The sequence below is a fragment of the Pyrus communis genome, chromosome 1 (genome assembly GCF_963583255.1).
Source record: "Pyrus communis chromosome 1, drPyrComm1.1, whole genome shotgun sequence".
Lineage (NCBI taxonomy): Eukaryota > Viridiplantae > Streptophyta > Magnoliopsida > Rosales > Rosaceae > Pyrus > Pyrus communis.
In genome coordinates, this window is record NC_084803.1 from 33516491 (window position 1) to 33527364 (window position 10874).

The 10874-nt window shown below is 33.8% G+C and overlaps 1 protein-coding gene across 2 annotated transcripts; it reads right to left on the bottom strand.

Moving 5' to 3' along the window:
- Window positions 1–7452: 7452 nt before the first annotated feature.
- On the bottom strand, window positions 7453–10349 carry LOC137718428 (uncharacterized). Of its 2 annotated transcripts, none has more exons than XM_068457985.1 (3): window positions 10097–10349; window positions 9885–9974; window positions 7453–7711 (listed from the first exon to the last, which is right to left on the bottom strand). In XM_068457985.1, exons 1-3 carry the CDS (start codon window positions 10325–10327, stop codon window positions 7634–7636), a joined length of 399 nt encoding a protein of 132 aa, XP_068314086.1. In that variant the 5' UTR covers window positions 10328–10349; the 3' UTR covers window positions 7453–7633. The 2 variants fall into 2 exon arrangements, with proteins under 2 accessions (XP_068314086.1, XP_068314080.1); XM_068457979.1 differs by having other exon boundaries at window positions 9885–9998.
- Between the last annotated feature and the right edge of the window lie 525 nt (window positions 10350–10874).

Consider the following 10874-nt stretch of genomic DNA (forward strand, 5'->3'; position numbering starts at 1 on the left):
GAAGAGGGAGAAATTGATTAAGATCAAGTTATGATGAAATAAACAGCAACATGAAATATCAACTATCGAGCCTAGGGTAAAAGTGTCTTCATCAGCTGAAAAAGCTGTAACCTTGTATGTACAAGGATCGACTTTGTTGTCATCTAGATCCCTTTCACTGTAAAAACTAGGTTTTTCAAGTTCAGGCAATCCACACCACTCAGCATCAGAATTGCAGCTGGCATGCTTGGTCTATCTGCCGGATTTCGCTACACACATAAAAGACCCACATGGATTGACCGCAAAACTTCATGTGGATTACTGGAGTCTCCTACTGATGTATCGAGCATTTCAATGGACTTGCCTTCTGTGTATAAATTTCATGCCTAAAAGATCACAACCACCGATCGTACTGAATAAATAGAAGTACAAAGAATCTAGTCAAAATTCGACATACATGGTGAAAATAACTACATAATTACATCCAATGTGTATAAAAATATCAATCTTTCAATTGAGCATTATAATTTGACACCAAAATCAAAGGCACGAACTGCGTGTAGGGTCAAATTGAACACAATCTGAAAAAACTGAACTTAGATTATGAAATTCACAGTCAAATCAACACAAATCCCCACCCAAGGTTCTTCACCAACCGGCATTTCTTTCAAACTTCACAATCAAATCAACACAAATCAACTTACTAATCAACGTGGGAATGACACCGGTAAGATTATTATTGTAAATGAAAAGCTCTTCAAGTGAAGCTAAATTCCCTATCTCCTCAGGCATTTCACCAAACACATAATTCTCACAGAGGTAAAGCTTTCTAAGGTTGGTCATTTTGCAGAAAGTGGTCAACATTTCTCCATGAAACCTATTTGTGCACAAGTCTAGAATCTCGAGATAATGACAATTTGCCAAACCCTTACTTAACTGAATTTTAGGTAACTTCATTACTTGATTTATATAACTGAATTTTAGGTAACTTCATTACTTGATTTATATAAGTTACCAAGTGCCAGAAACAAGCTTATTAAGCATTACAAATGCTTGAATTTTAGGTAACTTCATTACTTAACAAATCCTATTTGTGCTCAGTTTTGATTACTTACTTCTATAAGTTTTGATACTAAAAACCCAACAAGCTTGCAAGAGGAACTAAATGGAAACAAGTATTAGAGATCAAACAAGAATACTCGTATGCTCAGTTTGAATTAAGGATTATAGTTTTTTTTTTCTTTGGTCTTTTTATTATGTTGAATCAAGAAGTAGAGGTTGAACAAAGATATTTTAAACATAATCAAACAATAAAGGCATTCAAATATGTAGCTATCACAAGTCGGAAAAGAAACAAGTCGCTCATTCTATTTTCTATTTGTACAGGATATCTAACTAATTAACAAAAAAATTAGCCTTTGAGCAATCAATTTACAGCTTTTGAGGTTGCTCTATTTGTATTCATTTTTTCCATGGAGCTCCTTCTTTTATATATACAAACTCCAATGATCACAGTAGACGAATACTCAAACAAAGAAAGATAAGGATGCATCTCCCAAACGAAAATCTGAACCCAGATCAAAACAGGATATGGAGGCAACAGTAAGATTATTGCTTGCAAGTAAGCCCCATAATTCATTGGCTTCACATATATATTGCAATATGATTTATCAATCAAGAAGACAAACAACCCATGAACATAAGCCATTAGATGCAGGAAATTGAAGCAGGACCATTAGTTCCAACTTACAGTAGATAAACAAGATATTTTTCAGAGCATGATTCATTTTAGTTAAACCCACCTTCTTCACTCACTACGGAAAGGACCAGAGAAGAAGTTCTTGGACACATTGAATTCAGTTAAGTAAGGAAGATTACAAATGCTCGAAGACAAAGTGCCAGACAAATTAAGTCCACTAAGATTTAGAGAAGTTAACTTGAAATCAGAACAACGAACTCCGGTCCAATTGCAAGGATTTGAATATGCTGAATTCTAGGACACACACACACACGCAAAATCAGCATACCCATATGGAATGAGACACCCACACACACAGAGTACATACATACATACAGACACATACAATCATAGACTATATACATATCAATTATTAGATGAAATTCAACGATGGCAGAACAAATATTAGATGAAATTCATATATATATATCAAATCCACTCCAGTAAAAACCCAAACTTTAATATCAATTTGAACCTAAAAATCAAAACCCTAATTTATTTTCAACTGCTCAAATCAGTTATTGAAAAGTTTTCAAACCAAAACAATGAAGTCGTTCATAACCCAGTAATAATTTACCAGACAAAATCGAAGTCGTTCAACGAGGTCGTTCACGATCAGCAAAAGAAAATTGAAGAAGAAAATCGTCAGATTCGAAATTTACTTGACAAGGAGCAGAGGACGGCGAAAAGGACGCAAAGGACGGCAAGGATGACGAGTACGAAGGAGTAGGACGTCTTCTCTCGCAGACGATCGACGAATTTCTCTCTCTCTGGGCTTAGTAGTACCGTGAAAATTGGGGGTCCTCGCTAAGAACTCTTAGCAAAGGACTTTGTCTGAGCGAGTCCGGGTTTATCCCACTAAACTCAGTCCCTCTACCCACCAAACATGGGATACCCTAAATACTTAATCCAGTCCAGTCCAGTCCCACTTAGTGAGGCCAAACAAACGCCCAGGAGTACTACTTGTCCAATTTTATGCATCGGACATGACCACCTGAATCACTAATAAATTATAAAGCAAGGTTCAACTTAACTATTAGGACAATTCACAACTTGTTCTGGTAACTATTTTTAAAAATTGAAAATTTGTTTAGTTCATTAGTTTTCCCTTTCTATGAAAACAGAAAAACTTATTTGATAATTGCTTACTGTTTTCAGTTTTCAATCAAAATAAAGCCAAATTTTAAAAACTCACAAAAGTAGCTTTCATTTTTTTGGTTTTCAATTGTTTTTTTGGAAACTGAAAACAAATACCAAACAAGTTTTCAATTCTTCACGAAAATGTAAACAAAAACTAAAAACTTAAAAAATTAAAAATAAAAAAAAAAAAAAATATATATATATATATATATATATAGGAAATTGTTATTAGCACTCCAAAATTCTCATTCTACACTCCAAACTTTCTATATTTAGAAAGAAAAATAAACTTGCGAGGAGTGTGGAATGAGATTTTTGGAGTGCCAATAACACTTCCCTATATATATATTTGCAAAACGGGCTCAAGTAAACTGATTAGCTAGGTACTCAGACTCATATATGTACAAAAAAAAAAAAGGCAAATATATAGTAAGTCACATCTCCGAAGATTTAGGGCTAGTTTGGAAGTGCTTTTAAAATGACTGAAAGCGCTTTTGATAAAATTGATTTTGGGTTCCAAAAGCACTTTAAGTGCTTTTTGGAAGAATCATTAAATATGTGCTTCTTACAAGGATAGGATCCACTTGAATTTTACTAAGAGTTGGTTTCAAAAATATTTTCACCGAAATCACTTTCAGTTATTTTAGAAGCATTTCCAAAGAGCCCTTAAATATTTGTTTATAATTAACAAAAAGAAGTTGATTAAATATTCTTTGTTTACCTACCCTCCTACACTAGTTTTGAGAATGTGATTTTTGATATAATGCATTGTGAAGAGAAGTCCAATGGAAATAGTCATTAGCCAGCCAAGCAGAAAGGAGTCGATCTCATCGTAAACATTCATTGAAAATTTTAAGCAAACTAAAACTCTGTGATGTAACTTGGTTTTGCTAAAAATGCGGGCTAAGCAAGATATATGTGATGAACCTAAACTTTGTATTGGATAACATGAATAATTAAGATGATGTATAGATGCACCTAACTTTTGTTATAAGGTTTCCAATTATCAGTGGCCGTGAAAAGAGCCATAGATCATAATTTCTGTGCATATGCATAATTGCTACACATTCAGCATGCATGATGAGGACACATAATGCTTTTGCAATTGGTTTCTATTCATACATTCCCTGTTCGAATTTTTCTCTCTTAAATTATTGTAATATTTTCGAACTCTCGTTTCTTCCTAATAATCGTAAATTTCTTTTTAAAGTAATATTATAGTGAGACATATCATCTTATATTATGTTTAAAACTCACCAATCAAAACTAGGGGAGGGAGATATTCTACCTATTACTAAAACCTTGTTTTGTCAACCAAAAGAGGGTGAAAATACTATGTAGTTTTTTATCATAGAAAAAATTGATGGGCAATAATGTAATTTCACAAAACTAAATTTTGGTGTTTTTTTATTGAAGCTTCATCCACAAGTGATTTTAGAATATATCTAGTATAATAAAATAAAAAATAAAAACCTCTCTTCCCACTCTCACTCTCCCTCTCTCATTCCTATTTTAAAACAAAGATAAAAATATTCACACACAAAATGTGTAAGCGTATGCTAGTACAATCTAAACTAGGAGAGAAGTATCCGAGCTTAGGTTCAGAGGAAAGAACATATATATTGTTTTAGCCAACTTGGGCATACACAAATTTACTAATTTGAAATTGAATCATACATTAAGACAAGAGAACATGATTGCCAGCAATGTACTGTTCCAGCAAGTGAGCGTGTGTCATGCTCATGCTATCAAGGAGGGGGCAGATTTGGACAGGAAAAATAGTAGCAGAGATGATCGAAGCAGGGGGAACACTATTGATGCAAAATTTGTACGGTCATAACAAAATATGGTTTAGATTGCTCAAATTAAACTAAATTGAAAAACACAAAACAAAACAAAAAAAAAAAAAAAGAAAACCGAAAAGACTGCTGGTTTGCCATGTTTGGGGAACCACTAGAACATTCAGTAAATTTCGATGTTTTTTTTCTCCCATCAAATATGAGATTCGGCTAAGATGGTATGAATCTGGAACCTCTAATTTCATTGGAGAAGTATAAATTTACCAACTACATTATGTCTACCACTTGATTTTGTTGTTGTGCTCACTGGTCCCTTCGGTTGCCTAAATGGGCAAAACACATTCCTGAGCAAAATCATGCATATACATGTACATATCATTGCCTATGACATTCCCTGGTCCCTTCTGAATTATGATCATGTGATAAATTTGCAAGGAGAAATCCATTTTGATCCTTTTGATAGTAATGTTTGGCAATGCTCGTCTGAATGTCAAGCAAAGGTTTGCATGGATGTATTTGTTTTGGCAGGTTACTATAAAATAAAGGATATATCTTTCTTCCTAGGCAGATTTCCGTTATTGAGGGAGAATCTTATATTCTAAACTACTCCAATTTATTAGAGAATGATTCAAACTTGACAATAAAGGAAGGACACACTATCTTAACCAATTGATATAACTCACATCTGCGCTTAATAAAAGAGATTTGACTCATCATATGTAGTTTACAATATCCATGAGATTGTTGGTATTTCCTTCGAAATATCCGAAAAATCAAAGATCGATATAGAAAGGGGGGTGAAATGCAAACTTCAATGAATATCGATTCACTACCTAAATTTTGTCAGAAGCCATTCCAGATTTCGAACTTTTGATTTTCTTTTTCTTTTTTGATAAATTTTTCTCTAATTTCGACTATATCTGCATGAGTTGATATACCCACTCCATTTCAAATTTTCAACAAAGACAGCCGATATTTGCATATCAATTTTCATCTATATCAATATTTTAAACATTAATCATATGAAAAGGAATATAAATCGTACATGACTCTATAATATTTCTTCTTGTTGTGGTCTAATAGGCCCAGACTTGCTACCTCCTTTTAAAATAAGAAAGGGAAATTAAAGCAGCAGAAACAAGCTTAAAAGATATTTAGAAGCTAGAAAGCATGCAGTAGGATTAGGGATGAAAAGTACTTGATCAAAGAATATCAGCACCCATCAGTACTTTTCGATGTTGTGTCATTTGAAACTTCATTGGCCTTCTTGAGTTCTGCAAAATGTCCAAGACCTAGGGCTTTAAGGTATAATCCTCCTTCCTTTTCACCTTCTTTTTCAAGTGATACTATTAAAGTTGAGTTGATAACTATATAATTATGGAATACATTATCAATGATTGTTCCCTCTAGGATTTTCCTTCTCACTCCTTGTAGCAAATTGACAAAAATAAGATCCACCTTTTATTAGCTTCTTTAAAAAGTTTTTTTTAAATAAAATATCATGTATTAGTATCATACTTTCTTTACAAAAAAATTTATGTCAAATTATTTGGGTGGTATATATCCATTGAACTTCATTTTGTAAATTTGAGTTTAGCTAAGTTGGTTAGAACAATAGTGATTTCCTTTATGTACTTAAGTTGAATCTCAAATTTTAGTAATTTAGATGAATTTAGTCTGAATTATCTTATCTTTTTCTAGAAAAAGTAAATAAAAAAAAACATCATTTTCATTGGAAAATGAGGATGATTTCACCTTGTAATGCCCTATAAAAAGATATCCATATATATATTGAAAATGGAAGATCAAGTAAAATTAATCAAATTTTCATAATTTAGATGAATTGAGTCTGAATTATCCTTTTTTTTTTTCTCAAAAAAAATAAAAACATCATTTTCATTGGAAAATGAGGATGATTTCCCCTTGTAATGCGCTATAAAAAATATTCATATATATTGAACTGGAAGATCAAGTAAAGGAAATCAAAGTGAAGGAAATCTGTCTTCTTAGGAGAAAGCACGAGAGAGTGGGAAAAAATTTTACATGAATTGTAGTTTATTGCTTCAATAATGCTTAAAAGTTGGGAAATCTTTCTTTAAAATTGCAAACTTGCAATGCAAAATTGGGCACCTAAGGCAGGACCCTGCAATTGCTATGTTTTTTTAGAACTAACAACTACAGAGCCATCTGCTTCAACAAAAGCCAAAGAAAGACTAGTGCAAATTGCTTAAAAATGGTGTGCTTGCTTAAAAATCTTACAATTTTCAAAACGTGTAGACACTCTATTTACTATGTTTTATAGGTGATGGACCACTTTTGCACTGATACACAGATGAATAAAAATTATATACGACACGATAGCATGGCGCCATGATTCTTCAAAAAAATTTAAGAGCTCAAGTTGAGTCGTATCTTAGCATATCTATAACGCATTCACACAATAAGTACGTGTTTTGTAAAGGGTCAAGTTAGTGTTTATTCATGAAACACGTTTTAACACGACAGTGACATGAAATGATAATTATGCTAACAGATTCATATATCTTAACACATTTAGTTAATGAATCGGGTTTAAATCCAGGATAACTTCATACAACGCAACACAAACACGAAAAACAAAACACATGAAATACTTCCTTTTTTAGTATTTTGTTTTTTAGAAACATCACATTGCTTTGGATTGTGGTTAGTCTAAAGTCTCCTTCCATAGACCCCCAGAGACCAATTATTGACAAAGGAAGGACAAAGAAAGGGGAAAAGTGCCTATCTTTGCATTTGCAGTGATGGACTTGAATTGCATTTTTCATTGATGGAAAGAAACGTAAAGATAACAAAAGGAATCAGGAAAGGAGAGTCAAAAAAACATTTTCTGATCATTTACTCGACGTTGATACAAAGTTCAGGCGAGTTACAAAGGATCAAAGATGTACATTCCAATGAAAAATAACTTCACTTTACAAAGGGGCTCCCAAACCCACTAATGTTTGAAAGCAGCAGCTATTTTCTTCTGAACCAGCTCCACTCCAAGGCGAGGAGATGATCTGGGGAGAGTTTCCTGAACAGGAAAATAATATTTTCATCAGATGAAACTACAAATGTGATCTTCGATAACAAAAAATTCTAGATTGTTTCGTTACAATAATGTTAACATGCTAATCGAACGGTAGAGTGAGGAAACAAGCACAAGTAGTAAGTCTTGCACTATCTACAAAATATCTTAGCCATGCTAAATGGAAACGAACGGGGTAAGTAAACTTGAGATGATTCAAGCAAGATAGGGGCCACCTCATAGAGGCAATTCCATCTATTATTAAGTTGGATGTTGATTTGATAGCCAATCCACTATCTAAAGCAAAGTAATTGCTTGATGCTCGAAGCAAAAAATATATATATCTTGAAAAGAGACTAACAACTAAAGCCATATCATCGCAATCATGCACAACAGCACAGGGAAAAAAGCGAACCCTAATCAGATAGCTATTACTGAAAAAAATTGATCATGGATGTTACAACAAACAGATGGCAAAAAAAAAATATTTGAGACAACCGACAGCAAAGAGAATCTGCATCCATCGGTAGGCATCTAGAGTAAGAATCAAATGCGTCACAAGATAGTTAACAGCAGCGGGAAAAAAGAAAAGCAAGAAAGTAAAAACGAAGAATGATATTTGAAAATAATCCCTTTAGAAATTGATTAGAAAAAGTAGTATGTACTCTGGGAGCACCAACTACATAAAATATGAAAAGGATAAGGGTGTGTGCACATCGATTCAAAAGTAAGAAAATTAGCAAAGGGTATTGGAACACATTATATGATTGTTGCATACGCATACGAAGCCTAAGCCAATTTTAATCAATCATAACGAAGATTAATTGGTTTCACCACTTCAGCATCTAATCAATCAGCTGGTATTGAAAGCAGTTTTTGTGCAAACAAGTTCATTAGACCAAAGTTCCAAAACAAACAGAAAAAAAAAAAAAAAAAAGACAACGAATCCTGGGTAGCATTTACAAATTACATTACCAATCACTCAGCTCCGCATTTAACCAAATAGGGCTAGCTCACAATCCATGACACAACGGACTATCATATGAAATGGTCCACTTGCTAACTTTACAAAAAGTTTCATGGGATGTCCATTCCTTTCAGCCATATGATTCCGAAAAATTTTAATCATCAGGATAGACAAATTTATGAGATTCGTCAAATCATAGACATTCAAACCCAACATACGGACATTAAAATCATCTTATTTGAATGTCAAATGACTGCATTCTGGAGCCCATCCGAAGAATAGCTTCATCAACAAAGAATTGATTCAACCATTCAGTGTCAATAGCAAGATATTAAATCTGTCTTTGGCGTCATTATGGGCATCAAACCTTTCACTAATTGCGCCAAGTTAATGGAAAACTACTATGAAAGCAAATGCAACATAAAGGATACAGTAATTTGATAAAAGGGAGCATTATCGAAACATATTTGTTTATTAGACACTTTATATTACTAAATAAAATAAGATAAGTTGAACAATGATATTAAGACAAGAAATTCAAGTAATAATAAAATATGTACAGAAGGAAAGTAGTCTACTTTGGAAGTAGGCCTCATATTATGATATGGATCAGCCTATCAGGCTTAACAGGTACCTCAACCCTTATACAGCCCGAGCTAAACTCTGTTGGGATCGCTGAAACCAAATCAGCCATAGGTATGTGTCCGGCCAGGATAGCTTCCCGTATTTGCATTGCTTGTGATATTTGGTGAGGCAACACATTACTATATTGGACTACGGACATGTAGTATGTACTATGTAAATTCAAAACTTGTGATTAAGTTTTGAGTGCTTGTGTGATTTCAGTTTCTTCGTTTATTCTAAAAACCCCCGAAAGCGCACATAAACTCAGTACGACAGCTTCATATGCCTGTTTTGCATAGATTTAATGCATCCTTTACACACACACAAAAAATAAAATAAAAAAAGGTCTCTGGTCATGATCAGAAGTTCAATGTTTTAGCTTAAATATGTCTTTTACTTAAGTGGCGTTCCTCAACTTGGAAAATTCCCTGAATTCTGTTCGAACAATAATAAAGTTTAAGTTCCAACTCACTTAGTAGAACAAATAAATTACTGTATTTGTAAGCTTTTCTAATGCAAAACCAGCACATTGCACAAATTAATCTTGAAATTAAAGCCAACCCAACAAACTAAATGGAAGAAACTAACCTCAGTGCCATCAGATAACACTCTGGCCAAAACTGGTATCTCATACTGGTAAGCTCTTTCCCACTCTGGATTGCTCGTAATATCCCTCACCTGAGCAAAACCCAACACAGCAAACTCCATTGAAACCAGAGAAAACCAAAAGCTTGAGATTAGAAATGTTATTAGAGAAAAAATAAAAAAATAAAAAATAAAAAAAAACTTGGTGGGTTTACCTGCAAATCGACGTCGTGGAGGGAATCAGGGCCGGAAAGTAAGAAAGCGGCCTGAAGTTTTTCTTTGAGGCCATCGCACAAACAGCATCCGGACTTCGAGTAGAGAATGAGTGCTCGTGAAGGCTTTGAAGAAGAAGAAGAAGAAGAAGAAACGGCAAAAGGGGTGAAGACCCACCTCGCCCTGTGTGGCGTTAGGAACAAATTCGAGGCTGGCCTCGCCGCCAGTGCCATTGTCGTCGTCGCCACTGCTGCAATGGCCATGCTTACAAATTCTTAGCAAAATGGGACAGGCCCAATTCTCTGGTCTTCTGCACCGGAGGCTGCAAATTGTTTTGGGCCGGAACTTGTTCTGGCCAATTCAGCGAATCGGCCTAGCCCATGCAAAAAACTACCTGAATTATATGTCGAACCACAATCTCATACTTCATATTTTAAACATTGCAATTTCATACCTCAACTTATGAATTCGTTATAATGTCATACCTCTATTAAGTTTTTTGTCAATTTGACTAGTAAATGATGAACAAGAGTCGAGCCCACTCCTTCACCAACTAGAATACAAATTTTACTAATTAATAATTTATTTATTTATGAATAAAAATTAATAATTTATATTAAAATTAATAAACATTAATAATTTGGTTGTTAAATGATGACGTGGGGAATAAGTGGACCCCACTCCTGCCACGTTATCATTTAACAGCCAAATTAACAAAAAACTTAACGAATGTATGACATTTCAACGAATTCATAAGTTGAGGTATGATATTGCAATATT